The sequence below is a fragment of the Lutra lutra genome, chromosome 3, assembly GCF_902655055.1.
Source record: "Lutra lutra chromosome 3, mLutLut1.2, whole genome shotgun sequence".
In the NCBI taxonomy this organism is placed as follows: Eukaryota; Metazoa; Chordata; class Mammalia; order Carnivora; family Mustelidae; genus Lutra; species Lutra lutra.
Window position 1 is genome coordinate 84,124,167 of NC_062280.1, and position 18,416 is coordinate 84,142,582.

Genomic DNA, 18,416 nt, shown 5'->3' on the forward strand with positions numbered 1-18,416 from the left:
AAACAAAACATGAAAGATATCTCAAATAGGTTCAGATAGGATTAAATAGTAACATACATGAAATATTTAGAAAATTAGAAAACACATATAAATGGAAGTTATCTTCCAAGAAATGTTGATACTCAAATACTGAAAAAAATCAAGTAAGATACACTTTTGGAAATTTCATTTATTCCCCCTACCACACTCACTTTCCTTTTGTCTTCATCTCATTTTCGAAAGATTTTGAGGTACTGCCCTTTGGGAATATACTACTGAATGACACACTACTCCATTCTATTTTATAGTTTTCTGAAAAGATCCCCCCAGACCTCTACATAAAATACCACCAAATTACATAATTGAAAATGTTAGTACTCTTCCCTGATAAACCAAATGATATTCTAGATTTAACCAGAGTCCAATAAATATATAACTATTATAAATAAAACAAACACTATTGTATCCTGAACAGGATGGCCATCTGCAAAAGTAGTTTCTCACTATACCAGAATTCCCTCAATTTTATAATTACTACACTGTACTTGTTCATGTTCAATAAATAGTTCAAGCTAGACACTGCTAGACAGAAAACAGTAAGCAATAGCAGCTGCAACTTTTTGAGACTTAATTTTATAGCAGTTTTAAGTTCACAACAAAATGAAAGTACAGAGATTTCTCATATACCCCTTGACCCCACACATGCATAGTTTCCTGCATTATCAACATCACTAGAATGCTTTATTTGTTACCAAGGATGAACCTTGACACATATCTGAATCACCCAAAGCCCGTAGTTTACCTTAGGGTTTTACTCTTGGTGTTGCATATTCTGTGGGTTTGGACAAATGTATAATGACACACATCCATCATTAGAGTATCATAGAAGAGTATTTTCACCATCCCCCAAATCCTCTGTGCTTTGCCTATTCATCCTTTCCACCCCAGGTAACCACTGATCTTTTTACTAGTCTCCATAATTTTGCCTTTTTCAAATGTCATATAGTTGGAATCATATAGTATGTAGCCTTTCTAGATGGGCCTCTTTCACTCTATAACATGTATTTAAGCTTCCTCTGTGTCTTTTCATGACTTAATGGCTCATTTCTTTTTAGTACTAAATAATATTCCACTGTCCAGATGTACCACCGTTTATGTATCCATTCACCTACTAAAGGACATCTTGGTTCTTCCAAATTTGGGCAATTATGGATAAAGCTGTAAATATCCATGTACAGGTTTTTGTTTGGACTTTAGTTTTCAATTCCTTTGGGTAAATACCAAACAGCATGACTGCTGAATCCTATGGTAAAAGCATGTAAAAAACGACCAAAGTACCTTCCAAAGCAGCTGTGCCATTCTGCATTCCCAATAAATGAGAGCTCATATTGCTCTACATCCTTCCCAGAATTTGGTGGTGTCAGTATTCCAGACTTTGACCTTTTTAATAGGTATTAGTATTGTCTGTTTTAATTTGTATTTGCCTGATGACTTATGATGTAAAAGCATCATTTCATATGCTTCTTTACCATCTGTACATCTTCTTTGGTCAGGTGTCTGTTAAGGTCTTTGTTCCATTTCTAAATCTGGTTGTTTGTTTTCTTCTTATTGAGTTCTAAGAGTTCCTTATTTTGGACAAAAGTCCTTCATCAGATATTATCAAATGTATTTTTTTAAAGATTTTATTTATTTATTTGACAGACAGAAATCACAAGTAGGCAGAGAGGCAGGCAGAGAGAGAGAGGAGGAAGCAGGCTCCCCGCTGAGCAGAGAGCCCAATGTGGGGCTGGATCCTAGGACCCTGGGATCGTGACCTGAGCCGAAGGCAGAGTCTCTTTAACCCACTGAGTCACCCAGGCGCCCCCAGATATTATCAAATATTGCAAATATTTTCTACCAGTCTTATCTTTCAACTATTGTTTGAGTTATTTACAATGCTTACTACATGCCAGATATCATTCAAAGCACTTAATGTATATTAACTCATCTACACTTTATAACAACTGTATAAAAGAGTACTATCATTATCTCCATTTTCCAGATGAGAAAAATAACTTGATCACAGAGCGAGAAAATAATGGAGCCAAAATACAAAACCAGGCGCTCTGGCTCCAGTGCTCTTAACCTACACTGAACACCAAGCACTACATTGAAAGAATCTAAAAGAACTCACAGTCAGCTGATGTAGATGGGCACATTAACAAGCAATTCTAATATAGAATATGGTAAGGAGTACCACAGGGGTAACCAAGAAGGATAAAAATATTAAGTCCAAGTCTTCAGATATTACCTGTTGAAACTTATTCTATATAAATTAGTAATTCCCATTGTAAAATCAAGACCTCCAAACCAGCTTGAGAAAGATTAGCATATTTTATAGGGTTTGTCACCTTTCCATTCAATTAACCAGGTATCTACCTGTCTGCTAGGTTTCCTTACTTTTCTAGTTAAGAACAATAGCTTTCCAATCAATCTTTTTCTTCCCAAGACAATTCCAAATCAAATTAGAGATCAAAATTTGCATAAACTAGTTTTCACCATACTTGCTAACAAAGTATATAAGAGAGAGATGGCTTAGACATTTAATATAATTTTTAAGTACTTAAAATGGGTAACTAAATCTGAACTGAGTATTGCTTAAGAGTAGCTTCTCCTTAATAACTAGAAAAGAACTATTCTCAATTAGCATATCAAAGCTACTAGTCTCCAATGCCAAGACTTCGGCTTGTAACATGATTAACAGCAGCCCCTGTTTTACCTATAACCACTTCTAAATCGCTACCTGGGAATAGCCAACCCATTCAGGTGGCCAGGTGGCCCTGCTACTTGGGTTTCCCTCCTTATTCTCCTTTCAACTAAAGACAAGATTATATTACTCTTCCTCACTAAACCTCATCCTCAAGCCCTTGTTGTTGCTGGTGTGAGTTAAAAGCCCACACTGGTGGTGAGGTATGAAGGAGCAGGGCTAGCAGTACACACTTTCGGGAAAGAAGAAAAAATTAAGGCAAAATGATAGACTCCTCCTTTCTTATACATCATATTATTCTTCACACAGAGCTCCTAATCATTTTCTTCCAGTGGCCCTGTCCTAATACTTAAGCAAATACTTTGTCTCAAGAAACCTGGTGAGTTGCCATCTATTAAGATTTTTTTTGTCCTCTGAAACACAATGGAAGTCATACATAGCTTCATTCCCTACAGTAAAAACAATACAGTATAATGGAAGAAGTGCATATTCTAAAAAGTTAAGTGTCTGTATCTTACTTGTGAAGCTCATTAGTTTAAGACCCCATCTTCTCATCTACAAAACAGACAACTACCTCAATAAAGCAACCCGAAACACACTATAGCAAGCAGTAAAGACTTCCTTTCAATTTTCCGTTTGGTTCTCTTGTATAAGAGGGGTTGGTGCAGGGGAGATCTCAGGATCAATACCTCAAACCCTTAAAGTACAGGCTTTCAAACTTTCTAACCACAAACCACAGTAAGAAACACATTTTTCATTGTGATCCAGTACACATATACATATAATCACACACGCGATATTATCTCACAAAATACTACCCTTACTATGTATGATCACTCTAATATTTTCTATTTTCTTTCTTCTCTCTGGTCCTCATGCGACCCTTTTCCCTCCACGCCCTCCTCCCTAATCACATATACAAATGTCTTTTTAGCCTTGTCATCATACCACCCAACTGGAGACCCAGGAAGCCAGACACTTTCCAGGTAGAAAAAGAGGGATTCTGGAAGAAGAAAATTCTGATAGGTGCTGAGGAAAGAGTCTGTCTTTCTTCTGGTCCAGAAAGAATACTATATCCATTTTCTCTCAGAAACAGTGTGATTGCTGGGGGGCAAAGTTGTACTGCTGGAATAAAGGACACTGGAGGTAAAAAAGGCTTGTACATTAGTGTGGGAGGGAACTTACCCAAAATATATGACAATGATCCTATAAGAAAATTCTTCCTAGGTTCCCAACAAAGTTTTTAAAACATAAAATACTTCTATGTTGGGAGAAAGGGTGCTATTTTATACCGTGTCTTACGTTAGAGGCTGCTAAAGTACTGCCTGTGGGTCAGATCCAGCCGGCAGCCTGTTCCGTACAATCCCTGAACAACAGTTTTTACATTTTTAAGTTGTTGAAAAAAAGTCAAAAGAATATTTTATGACACATGAAAATTACATGAAATTCAAATTCCACTACCTATAAAGTTTTATTAGAACACAGTCACAATGATTCATTTATGTACTGTCTATAATGCTTTTGAGTTAAAACTGGCAGAGCTGATAGTTGCAAAAGAGATTGCCTAAAATACTTACTATCTGGCCCTTTACAAAAAGTCTGTGAACTCCTTAGTATTTGATTCAATATTCATTCACAAATATTGGTTAAGCACCTTTTATGTGTCAGACGCTGGGGAAACTACAGTGAATAAGTCAGATATGGTCCTCCACTCCTAAGTATTCAGGCAAGTGAAAGGCAAGTGAAAACAAAAGCTCCTAGGAATAAAAAGCATTTGGCTTGTTGTAGGAACCACTAAGGCAAAGATGAACCTGGAGAAGGGCTATATCAAGCAATGCCTTTAAGGTCACTGTAAGCATCAGACAGTCCTCTAATGTTTTACCATATATTCAGTTGTTTATAGAATTAACCCCTTTATTCACAATGTAAAAATAAATGTCTACTGATGAAGAATCACAAAGGCTGAATGAGAACTGTTATTAGAGTTCACTTGAACCTAGCACTTTATTGCTCTTCTTGAAAAAAAATCACTGCATTAATTACAAATATTTGGGGTTTTTTGGTAAGATTTTACTTATTTATTTGACAGAGAGAGACAAAGTGAGAGAGGGAACACAAGCAGGGGGAGTGAGAGAGGGAGAAGCAGGCTTCCCAAGGAGCAGGGAGCCTGATGCAGGGCTGGATTCAGGGATCATGACCTGAGCTGAAGGGAGATGCTTAATGAATGAGCCACCTAGAAACCCCAATTACAAATATTTGGAATAATAACTCAACGTTTACAAAGTTTCAAGTGTATATGTGAATGTGCTTGTGTTTATGTATATAGCCTTTGATCCTCACCTTACTTTTGTCAGGTAGGTATTATAAACTCCACTTTACAGATGAAGAAATCAAGGTTATGGAATTTTTCCAAGTTCAAATGGTTTATCACCAATGGTAAAAAAAAAGGCCCAACACCCAAGTTTTCTCTCTACAGAATGTCTGCTCTTTCTACTATACCAGTCCAAGAACTGCATAATTAATTACTTTCACTGAATTTGAGATGAAGGACCTTCTTAATGCTATTCGCTTATAACAGCTACATTTGTACCAACAAGATTAGCTTTTATTGCTATCAACTAGCCCTTACTCGCCAACAATAGATTCCAATGGTAGAAAATTCTATAATCTCTAACAGAATAATAAACTCTTCTGATTTTTTCTACTCTTTGGCTTGGTGAGCTGTAATCTTTCCCTATCACAGAAACAAGACTAGATATTAATTTAAAAATACTGTTTAATCAAAGCTGCTAAATATACGTTGCTAACTAGGATTACAATTCTTGGCGTGGGGCTATTCTCTGGCTACAATCTCGCAAAAGGTAAGATCTGTGGATAAAAGATCAAAACCACCCTTCACTGATTCAAAAAGAAAGAAGTATAACCAATACTCTTCTTCTCTTATCCTAATCTTTTAATTTTATCCCATCTTTCTGAAGTGAGGATCAGCTTGAGTAGCTTATTCCTCATAAAAATCACTCTGATAGAGGCAGTTACCAGAAAAAACAGTACCTGACACTCTGTTAGGCCCTCTCAGCAGTTAAAGCCTAATTTAATCATTTCTATTATTTCTAGCTCCCTCAGCTAGTAGACAATCTCTATTTACATTTCAACAAACAATTAGCAATGAATTTCCTGATTCAACACCCAAACAAGATTTGTGTACCTCTAAAGAAATAAATAAGAGAATAAAAAAAGGTCAGCTGGTAAGATTTGTTATGTAACATTTATGCAGAATAAAAGGATGATCAGTAGCTATTTAATCATTTTCCCAGTCACAAAGAAAGGTGTTTTATTCTACTTCTGAATGCCTACTAATCAGGTTACTTTACTATTACCCTGTCCCATCCTGTATAACTTATCTCACAACTGCCCTTATTCATTATTTATCATTCTCTTTTAACTTTGACTTTTCATTTCCCCCCCTATCATTTTAAAGTGTACCTGCACAAGAAATTCCAAGTCTTAGCTTAAATAAAAACAATTAGCAAATTCTATTCACAAATAATGCAGTATGAAACTCCAGGACCAACGAACACAAAATCTAGCCAACCTGTTATTTTTCTAGAACTACTTTACTTAAGGTAATAATAAATAAAATGGCCTATAATATTTACAGAGTGAAACTACACTTCTTTATAGAAGGTGGCTTACCAAAGACAGTTAGCTTTACCTGTTTCCATAATGAGAGAAACCAAATGAAAAGAGGAGAGCCACCATTATATTTTTAAATTCAGTAAAGTTTAATGTCTCTTCTGGCTTTTTCTCTATGTAATAATACAGTTTTTCCTAGTCAGAGATGATGCTGCTGAACTTCTGCCAATATAGAGTTGATTTCCCTGTGCCAAGCACCACCTCCCCCTCCTACCCAACAGTACAGACTTGAAATCTTTCACAGATAAAAATATTCAAGCTGACTACTTAGAGTTAGAGGCCATAGCCCAGAGTAAAAATAAGAACCCACAGTATTAACTATTTATCCTTTCAGACTTTAAGACCTTGATAACCTGTAAAGTATCAAATTCCTAAGAATTAAGATACAAAATATTTTGTTTCTACTTCTGAATTTTCAACGACACCAACAATACAATATATTACATGTTTAAAATAAAAAGATGATCTTGTGAAAAAAAATAGGCATATTGAAAAGGTGTAAAGTCAAAGTTTCACAGAGAAACAGGAATGCTTAGTAAATAAGAATATAAATTAGCAAATGCACAAAATCTAAATATAGGAACTTTCCAGAAAAATTCAACAAATTCTGGTGTGTGTTTTATTACCTCTTTTTTTTTTAGCGTTTTTGATGTTTTTTTTTTGAGACATTGTATTCAAAGTTTTCAGATGCACAATAAGCCTATCCATTTATTTTTAAGAAATAATAAGTAGGACAAATATGGGGTGACTAAGAAAATCTAAGAGGAAGACTGGTTAAGTACAGGCAAGTTTGAGAATACAATGTTCAGAGGTAGATAGGGTCTTAGAGAATCTGTACAGTTTAGGTTAGATTGATATAATGGCCTCCCACTCTCACCTCTTCGCTCCTACATACCTCCAATATATTCTCCAGAGAGCTGCCCAAGTGATCTCAACATATAACCCAGATCTAGCTCCTCCTCAAAACTCTTTGCCCTTTGGATTTTATTCTAACTCCGTCCTACATTAGATCAAAGCCCTACATGATCAGGTCCTTGTCTCTCTCTCCAGTCCCGAGCCTGGGTTCACTTCTTCAGGCAGGCAAGCAGGCTTCTACTTTATGCCAGAAACTGTGCTATCCCCTGAGGGTATTATGATAAAAATGACACACCCCTCTAAAAGTTTATACTCCCGTAGTGGAAAGTGCAGAGAATAAATAGGTAGATAAGCTAAGTAACTAGAGATTTGTGGTATGGATGTGAGGCAAATAGCTATCCTATGAGTACCCTGTTTGCTTCTGTCAGAATTCATATGGCGATCTGTAATTATTTTATTCATTTGGCTACTGACTTTAAGACTGTAAGCTCCATAAGCGCATAATCATATCTGTCTTGTTCACTGCTGCATCCCAAAGCACTTAGCAATGTCTAGCATGTAGTTCAACATTTGTTAATAAATGAATACTTAATTCACTCTCTTTAATTTAAGGATGAGTAAAGTGAGGTCTTAGTGATTGCCAAGGTCAAAGAAGAGTGAGTAACAAAATAGGTATCTGAATGAGACTCTTAATGAGACTCTTAAGTTTTAGTTCAAGATACTATTATATCACATTCAAAATACTGATCTCAAAACTTGAATGATTGTTTTTGAAGCTTGTAGCTGTTACCCAAAAACAGACTTGAGGATCTTTCAAGATTTTACTTCTACACGAAAAATTTTAAAACACTTAAGTTTTAAGTGAAATTATGAAAATATTTTAAATTCCAATAAATAGAAATGAAAATTTACTTCAAGGTTTCCTTTAATGCATTCTACAACAATGAGACCTTAAAGAATTCTGTTTAAAAAAAAAAAAATCTTATCTGAATGTTCTAGATATTTCCTGACTCCTTTTTGGCACTCTGTATTGATGTTTTCTTTGGCTAAATCAGTTAGTCAGAATATTATTTCATATTAATGGATAAGTAATTTACCAGCAAACTTAAAAATACCTCCCAAAAACTGAATCTATATTTTTAAATGTTTTTCACACAATATTCTTAATAATGGAACTTCAAGATACGAATGAAGACAAATGAATATGTATATGTAATATCTACTATGAACCAGATACTGTGGTATAGGACATATTATTTCATTAAATATATCTTTGTTCACAAATTTAAAAAATTAATCTAAGAGCTTTAGACACTGGCCAAAATCTCATAATTCACCTATGCCCACTCCTCTTAAAATAGTGCTTTGGAAAAAATTTGATTTATCATGTATAATCATATAGATGTGAAGATCATGTATAATGATAATGATGTGAAGACCAAGATTTTTCCCAATAAAGGTTTCATTTCTATAAAATATATATTATAAAGTTACTAATCCTAGGTAGGAAAACTCCTCCCTCAAAGTTTTATATATAGATAGGCTTACTTTTATTACAATATGTAAAGATGGTTCATTTTTTAAATGTTTTAAAAAACAACCACTCCCTAATGGGAACTTCTAATAATTATCTTATTGCTTTACATTTATTTTCTTCCACAAATTAGAGAATAAAATGATTCCCAATGTGACTATAGCTACTAAGAAAATAGTCAACCAAAGAAGAAAGAACGGTATTGAAAAGGTTTAGGATTCAGACACAAATAATAAATACCAAATCAAAAAAGTTTCTAAATCTACAGAAAATGACTTATGCGGATTTCAAAGAATGTAATCTGAATGGCCAGTATGAGCAATAACTGTGATTACTATAATCTGAGCATTATTTAAACACAAACAACATACTGAACCGTGAGTGCTCAGAGGTCTTTACAATGAAGACATACCATCATAGTGTCTCTGCCCCCATAAAAGAACACTACATGTGCTCATCTTTTCTATGTATTCTATTTTTCCAAATCTATGTCTGTATTTTCATTAATGCTTATAATCTAAATCTATACCTGTCTGTAGAATTTCTTTAGTTACGAAAATGCTCCCTATTTTCTTCTGGTTTGATATTTCTTTACCAATTTTATTTAGTAGCACTACCATCCTACTTTAATCTTCAAATTGCTCTTCTATCCTATATTCCATATATATGTATGTGTGTATATATACACATAATATATCATATTTTTGGGACATCCATCAAGATCTGCATCTCTCTTAGTTTTAATTGCTTTTCCTCTGATTTAACCCACTCAAATGAGATTGTTTTACTTCTTCAAGCAATTATAAACATCTTCTCATCACATAAATCTCTTCCTCAGATTTAGTCAAAATTCCTTCATCTTGTCTTCTAGCCATGGTCAAGTTTACTGGCAAATGCTCTCTGTGTTCCTGGATTCTATTTTGTGCCTTTTCCTTCATATTAAGATAAACATCCCTCTCAACCACTGCCAAGACATTTTCCCCCCTATTATTAGGATCTATGTCCTCCAGCAAGCCTTCCCTAAATTAAGAAAAATCTTAACTCTTCAAAATTACAATCTAATTTTGTTTTAGCACCTTTGTGCATCCTTAATTTATGCAGAGAATCCATAAGAAAGAAGAGCTCAGCCAGAGCAGGTCCATGTTCTCTCTTAGGACCAGTTTTCCCTATATTCTGTACCTAAGTACACATTCTCTATTGTAGATTAAATAATGAGCACGTTTTTCGGTACACATACTTTTCACTGCACATGTTTACTATGCAGTTTCCTTCTCAGAGAATTCGATAGAGAGAATAAGGGATTGCTGAACTAGGTCACTATTTCTTAGGAGTTTAGAGCCCATTAGTTGATCACTGAATTAATTAATGGATTACAATAAAAAAATTAGTGAAACAGAATATAAAAATAAAAGCCTTACACACAGTAAGAGCTAGTTCACAAAACTTCCATTTCTGATATATACACATATTTATGTAAATGGAAACTACATTATGATGCAATGTGTATTTCCTTCTGTGGGTTATGGTCAAAAAAGCTGAAAGACACAGAACCTGAAGATCTCTAAAATGCCTTCTAAACTGTGTGATTCAAATTATATTAAAAGATTTTATCTAAGGATCAGAAACACAGCATTTTAAAAAAAATGAACAGAACTTAAGGTACCCAAAAACAACCAGCAAAATCATTTTTTCTTAATAAAATATCACTATTAAACTGTAACCTTAAGGTTATAGAATCATAAAGCTTTTAGAAAAGGAAAAAAGTTCAGAAATAATCTAATTCAAATTTATTGCTTTAATACATAAATGGAAAACCCAGGCCCAGAAATGAAAAAAATTCACTTCATTCATTCACTAAACATTTCTTCAGCACCTATTGTGTGCCAGGTTCTAGACTGGGTCTGTAGATAAAGAGAAGATGTCTTCGAAGAGCTCACAGTCTAACATGTATAGAGGTAAATAAACGTTTGCAGTAATTACTGGAATAAAGGTCATTTAGAATAGAAAGCAACTAAATATGGGTTGGGTGGCATAAAAATTGTTTATAAAGAGGTGATACTTCTTAGTCTTAAAACAAGGAGTTTTAGTCTTAAAAAACAAGGAGTTTTAGTCTTAGTCTTAAAAACAAGGAGTTAGCCAGGTAAAGGAGGAAGAACTAACCTATACAAGCGTACCATAGTAATATACAATAAAGGATGACACATTCAAAAAACTGCGAGTCAAGTTTGTATAGCTGGAATATAGGACTCATGCTAAGGAGGAGACACAGCAGAATACCTAGTATTTATGTGATATTTAATCTTCAAACCACTCTCTGAGGTAGTCACTATTAATACCCCCATTTTGTAGATGATAAAACTGAAGCACAAAAGGTAAAGTGATTTGCCCAAGGTTAAACTGAGAAGCCAGGATGTAAACCAAGGAAGTCTTACTCCAGAGCCCATCTTCCAAGCCACTATACCAAGAGGTTAAAGAACACAACCGAACCAAATGACAAAGCACCGTTCTAAGTACATGCAATTCTAAGACTTTAGATTTTAGGCTAAAGGTGACTTACAGGGAAATGTTTAAAGCAGGAGTGACATATTTAGATTTATTTTTTAATGAGGTCAATTGGAAGTTATATGTGGACAGAAAGGGAGAGGATGCAATGATAGGAACCCAGTCTTAACTAGAAAAGTATTACAATAATTCAGGTAAGAAAAATGATAGATGAGCTGGACAGTGGCAGTGCTGACACCAGAACGAGAGTCTACTGACCACTGTGATCACATTCTTGTCCAGTATCCAAAAGAACCTCCAAATTTTTTCCTTTAAGCCCACCATTCTAACAGTTTTTAAAAATTCAACCTCAAAGACAATGCATTTCTTTTAGAACCTTCATTAAACAAAACGGGATACTAGATGCATTTAGATATATGAAAGTGACCAACAGAAATCCAGTTGGAGAATGAAATAAAGTCAATTGTTATCTACAGTAATTTCTTTACCTTCTTGACTTCTTCTCCTTCCTATATACACTATTACTGGAACTTTCATGTTCAATAGTCAATTTGAAATCAATGTTCTGTCTAGACATGAGCATTATAACCTAACAAAATTAAATCTACCACAGAGGAAGTCCGATGTGGTCCCAGCTGTGGCAATAAATATATTCCCTGGTCTGGCCAAATTTTGGCTTAAACAGAGATGATGAATGAACAATAACAAAAAACAGACTTTCTGAAAGCAGCAAAGAGTTAAAGAAAACCAAATATTTAAAAAAGGAGTAAGAGTAGGGCACCAGGGTGGCTCAGTGGGTTAAGTGCTGGACTCTTGATTTTCCCTCTGGTCGTGATCTCAGGGTCATAAGATCAAGCCCTGTGTTGCACCTCTCCCTCTGCCCCTTCCCCCTTCAAAAAAGGGTTATAAGAGCAATCTATAGTTGAAACCACTGGATTCCAAAAGAGTAACACTACTCCCAAGTGTGTGTGTGATATCTCAGAAACCAACAAATGAAAGAACAGTAGAAAAGACTATTCTGGTCAATTCTCAAACATTCTAAATTGAATCTGTTTTCATTTAACCCATGTGTGAGTCCTCTTGAGCCACACCTGATGCTAAGCAACAAGTGGGTTCCACAAGCAAAGCAGCCTACAGAACAGGGAAGTACAGAAGGAAAAAAGAATATAAACAAAGTAGGCATAAAGAGGAAAGGGAATGGAAAGGAAATGGAAGAAAGTATGAGTTACAGAATAACGGAATAAAAAGTGAAAGAGTACTACTGACCCTAATATCAAATATTGCTAAGCTTACCTAAATTACTATCTAAGAGAAACTATGCAGGACACTTAGCAACATAAGACAGCATGAAAAGACAAATACAAATCACAGACTTTTGAGACACCAAAGATGAGAAATAAGAGTATACTACTTACAAAAGTAAAAAAGCAAGAAAATAATTTTAGAATATAAAGGAACATTTAGAGATTATTAAAATCTCATTTGGTTTAGTTATGCTTTACTTCTCATGAAACAGTGAACCCAAAAGGTGAAGATGTCAGTAGTACCAAAGATATATACGTATGGGGAGGTGTGTTACAAAGATAGTATGAAGCTTATTTGCATACTTTTTGTGGGAGTGATTTCAGAATTTTTCTTTTCAATGGTATAATGCTACTTACACTTTTTCACTTTAATTCTTATCCTGGCTGGGTTCACTTCCTTAAAACCAGAGTTCAAAACAAAGTAAGCATTTATTAATTATGGTCAATTTTTAACCTTAAGAAGGACAAGGGTCTATGATAGATCATAGAATATTAATTAGTATAACCTAAATGAGTCTAATGATAACCAAACCCAGCCAATCATTCTCCAGAAAACTATGTAATTAAGAAACCACTTTAAAACTTTCTTCAAATTAAAGAACAGAAGAAAAAAAAATAGCCTTAAAAGAAAAAAAACAAACCCTGAATTTATACTTTGAAACCTTTCAGGCACATGTAATAGTGTACTTATTTCTTCCATATGAAACTTACAAAACTTTTCTGTACCATGTTTGTCTCTCTCTCCCTCTTTCTCACACACACAACCCAGCTGCCACCACACAGTCCAGACAGTGATTTTAATAAGGATAAAAGGAAATATCCTTAAAGATAATTATCACAGCAAAGAAACTACTGGAATATACAGTCTTCATGGGCTTTCCATCATAGCAAAGCAATGGGTCTGGAGAGTTTATTTAAAACTCAGCAAATTATTTTTATTAAAATATCATAAGATGAAATAACATGTACACCAATAGTCAGTTTTTCTAATATAATCATTCTAATTCTAAAAGACAATGGAAAGATGAAAGCTTTCAATACAAAATCACCTGAAGATCAACAGCATATCCTTATAAAATTTGGATGATTGACTGTGGGAATGGAAAGCAGGACCCTTTTACTAATATAATAATACTTTTAAAAATGAAGAGTTTAAAGTAAGGCTTCTCAACCTTAACATTATCGACATTTTGAGCCACGTAATTCGTCATTGTGTAAGGCTGTCCTGTGCATTATGGGATGATTAGCAGCATTCCTGCCCTTTACCCACTAGATGCTAGTAGCATATAGTACCCCACAGTTGTGACAACCAAATATGTCTTCAAATGTCTCCTGGGAGACGTATAGGGGCAGAGAGCAAAAGACACCCAAACTTGAGAAATACTGGCTTACAAGTAGAAAAAATTCAACAAGAATTGGTAGGGGAGGGAGTTTGTTTTGTTTCTCTTCTGGTTTTGATGTTCTAATATACTGTATTTGAATTTGATCACAGACTACATTTAAGCAGTTCTGCCTGCAGAAAAGAAAGCATTTAATATCTATCACTTGTTAGCCAAAGTTCAGTGGAGTCTCAGAAGATTCACTATACTGCCAATTCTCCCTCCAACTGCACATACACTCGCTCACACAAACATACACAGGCATGCGTGCACACACACACACACACACACACACTCTACACTCTACTGCCTAAGTGAAGTAAAGGAAATACACAAAATTACTTTATCTCCATTTCTTATTTCATTGAATATACGGACCAGACTGCTCCAGTCTGCACAGAAATTCAAACAAATTCTCAACTTAGTACAACTCAAATACCACAGTAGCTGCATCATTCTAGGTAGCATAAACCTAAGCACTAGAGCAAGTATTAAACTCACAGTTCAACAAATGATGAAGATACAAATTAACCACAATGCTTTAAAAACAAACAAAAAATCTAAGTACATTTATGTTTTGAAACAGAATCTGAGGAAGGATAAGAAGAATGAAAAAATCCAAATACAGAAGGAATCTGAAGGCATTTGAGGATGAAGGCATAACTCAAAAAAAACTCTGGAATTACATTAAGAAATTATATACTTGGTCATATCGTACAGGATTAGTATGCAAAATCAGTCTTCTAGTATATATACCATGGGATAGAAACTGAAAATCAAAGTCTGCAAAATACTAAAGAAAACAGTAAACATTCATCCTAAAAACCTGAACTACAACAGCTCTTTACTACTATTTTTCATCTGCTTAAAAAAAAAATCAAATATCCAGAAACAAAAAACTGACAACTTGAGAAATTTTTAAATTCTCTGAAAACAGTCATCCTCATGCTTCCAGCAGGCCCGCTTACATATTACATAGAAAAATCAATTAAGAAAAGAAACATAATAATCTTTTAAAGTGTATTTAATTCATAACAAAGCCTTTTAAAAAATCAGATATTTTAGGTACTAAAAATCTTCATACACAAATATGGATTAAAGTCTTTAAGATGATTTCAATTATCTTCAATAGAATTATATTTTATTCAACTAGGAATTATTTGAAAAAAAACTATGCAACATTTATTACCAGTTTTATGTAATTCTGTGTGCCATATATATATATATATGTATATATGTATATATATATGCTCTACAGCAAGAAAACTACTGTATTTCAAAATTTTAGCTATTAACCTCCTGGCCCACGGAAAATAATCCTACAAAAAACTAACGCTCTATTATTTTTACTTCTAAACCAAGCAGAGGAAGCTGTAAGATCTGTAGCGACAGCCTGCTTTCTCAGAAGTAATACCTTGAGACTGCTCAAGAATAACCCCCTTCACCAATTAGTGTGATTCAGGTGGGTTTGGGAGGGAATAATGTGCACAATTCCTTGGTCAGTGGCCATGATGCCCCTCCTCCTCAAGGGCAGGAGATCAGAGAAAGGGATTTGAACAAGAGGAGTTCACCAACCAGAACATACAGAAACACAGAAGAGAGAGTACTACAGGAAAAATAAAAACTACACAGTTAAGTCATGTTACAAAAGCAAGAGGTTTAATGTTATCAAGGTATTCATTCATTTCAGAGAGACCATTGTTTATCTTCCTCCCCAAACCGCGCACAAAAAGAACTGTCAGCCTGCCTTAAGCATGTTCCTTCTTCCATTTAAACAGACATGATTCTTTGGTTAATCTCTGGCAATGATCGCCATTTCACAACACATTTAGCCCACCCGGAACTGATCAATACCACTACAGACATAAGACTAGACTTTATCCATTTATTAACCACAAGGAAATGAACCATTCAGCAAAATTCTATACATTACAAAAGATTCTATTAAAAGAGGGGGTTGGGAAGATGGACACACACACACACACACACACACACACACACAACAGAGGTACACAAAGAAAAGACTAACACCCTCTAATTTCCCTCTAGCAAAGGAGATAAAGCCATGGCCATGAAACCTGTCAATTCGCCCCCCCCCCCATAATTCTCTCTCACAACCTAGTAACTGAATATATTGAATTTTATGACCAAGAGATCCATTGCGACTTTAAAATTGTTTCATCTATCAAACTAACTCCCCTGTTATGTACATTTGCACACCTTTGAGCTAGGTTGCATTCATTTACAGAATTTCAAATACAAAAGACTAGATAGTTTTCCAACCACTGGTTGCAAGCATAGAACGTTCTCACAAAATCAAAATTTCAAATATAAAAGGACCTAATTATTCTTCCAACCTTGGGCCAAAACCTATTTTATGACTATAGTGTATTTGACAGTATGAACAATCTCAAATGGCTGCTCTAAACCAAAAACAATGCTTCAATACAACACGTTTAAAATAAGTATTCCGTAGGTAAGCAAAATCTATGCCAGAAAAGAGCACATAAATGGTGGTTGAAAGCCAGCACATTACCAACACAGCAGCATACCTCTTCTGCACTAGGTTATTGTTAATACTCCAACAACAACAACTATTTTTAACACTGCTGGACACTGAAGTTTAAGAAAACATAAGGGGAGACCCAGATGAAATTGGTGATATGATGCATTGTTTCTCACGGTCAAAATTAAGTAACAACTGCCCAGATCTCTGTCGTGATAGTCACTGGTGAAGCACTAATTAAAAGACCATTAAAATAAAACACCCTTATTTTGGAGAATGCCACACTAAATGGCATTTTGGAAAACGCCTTTCGGGTCTCAAACCTTTGCATAGATTGTCACTTGTGGTATTTGTGGCTTAACTGCAACCCAACCAGCGCTGTCATCCAATGTTATGGCCACAAACCATGACTTTCTCACTTCCACAACAGAGCAGTCACTCTTATCAGTTCGCCAACCTAACTCAAAACGAGAAGCATTCATGGAGATGTCCAGATCACAATCAGACCTGGGGGGTCGGAGCCGAGGGGCTCCAGGTCGGGGAAAACCTCCCCGGGCTCCACGGGAGCTCGCCGACCCAACAACAACCGCGGCCAACAACAACCGCGGCCGCCAGCAGCGGCGGTGGCGGCAGCAGCAGCAGCAGCAGCAGCCCTGCCGCGCCACGCTCCATGCACCTACCTGAAGAACAAGAGATAAGAAAGACGGCAAACGCCAACTTTGCAGCAGCTCCCATTTTCCCGAGGCGCCGGGGAATCCGTAGGAAGTTCTCGCTAGATATCCAGTTCCCTGGGTCTTCCTCGGAGACAAACCTCCTGGTGTAAAATCAACCGTCATAAAACATATTCGGAAGCCCCGACCAAAAAAACGTTCACGGGGTTAAGAAAAAGAAAAAAAAAGGGGGGGGGGGGGGAGAGCACAACAATAAAAAAAAAAAAAAAAAGAAAGAAAATGCACCACGGGGGAAAAACCGCCACACACACGCACAACACACAAAACCAAACAACGAAGCCAACAACAACAAAAGCGCGTTTAAATCACTGTCAAAATCACTGTCAGCTCCGCTCGCCTCTCGGGTCTCTCCGAACAAAACGCCAGGCTGAGGCGACGAGGAGGCGGCGGCGGTGGCGTCCGCTGCCGCCCGGACAGTCCGGGAACCGAGCTGGGTCCGACGTCCGGACCGACCTTCAACCCGGACACCCAAAGTCCGCGGACCACTGGCGGCCGAGCTCTCGGCCGTGGCGGCCGAGGCAGCTGCGGCGCGGAGAAGGAGCAGCGGGCGGCGGCGGCGGCAGCGGTGCAAGCGGCGGCCAAGTTCTGGTCCAGGCTCTGGCTCCGGCTCCGGGCTCCGGGCTCGGCCGCGTTTTCGGTCCCCTGGCCTCCGCCGGCCCCGCCCCCCAGACTTCCGGTTCCGGTCCGAAGCTGGAAGCCCGGCACCGCGGAGAGACGCTCCGCCGCGGCGGCGGCGGTAGGGCAGCGGCGGCGGCGGCGGCGGCGGCAGAGGCGGCCCGGCGCAGCGCGCGTGCCGGGCCGGGAGCGCGAGGAGATTGTCGGGGAAGCAAGGCGGGAGCGGGGGAGGGGTGAGTGCGAGGGCGGGGCCGGCTGGAGGGCGAGGAGGCGGGGCGGATGGAGGCTCGCTACCGCGAGGCCTCGGCGTCCGGCCTGCTTGGCCTGCTGGGCTGTGGGGCTCGAGTGGGTGGGTGACTTGATGCAGTCGGGGACGTGGAGCGCCCGGTTTTCTAATTGCGCCCCACTGGCCTCTCTGGAACGTACACCAGCCTGATCAATGGGAACCCAAGAGAAACCGGAGCCTGAGGCGGGGTGGGTGGCCGGTGACTCCGAGGGGCGTCTGCGGCGCCCTGTCTCTCCTCTGGGGGGACGCCTCGTCCGCGCGGAGACTCCGGGCGCCGGAAAGCCGG

The 18,416-nt window shown here is 37.3% G+C and overlaps 1 protein-coding gene across 1 annotated transcript in view; it reads right to left on the bottom strand.

The window, feature by feature from the left end:
- Nucleotides 1–17,304, bottom strand: part of ACVR2A (activin A receptor type 2A) — an 84,277-nt gene extending 66,973 nt beyond the window's left edge. The window contains 1 exon segment of the mRNA XM_047722409.1: nt 17,179–17,304. Within this exon segment, the coding sequence (XP_047578365.1) occupies nt 17,179–17,233 (55 nt within the window). The 5' untranslated portion in view covers nt 17,234–17,304.
- Between the last annotated feature and the right edge of the window lie 1,112 nt (nt 17,305–18,416).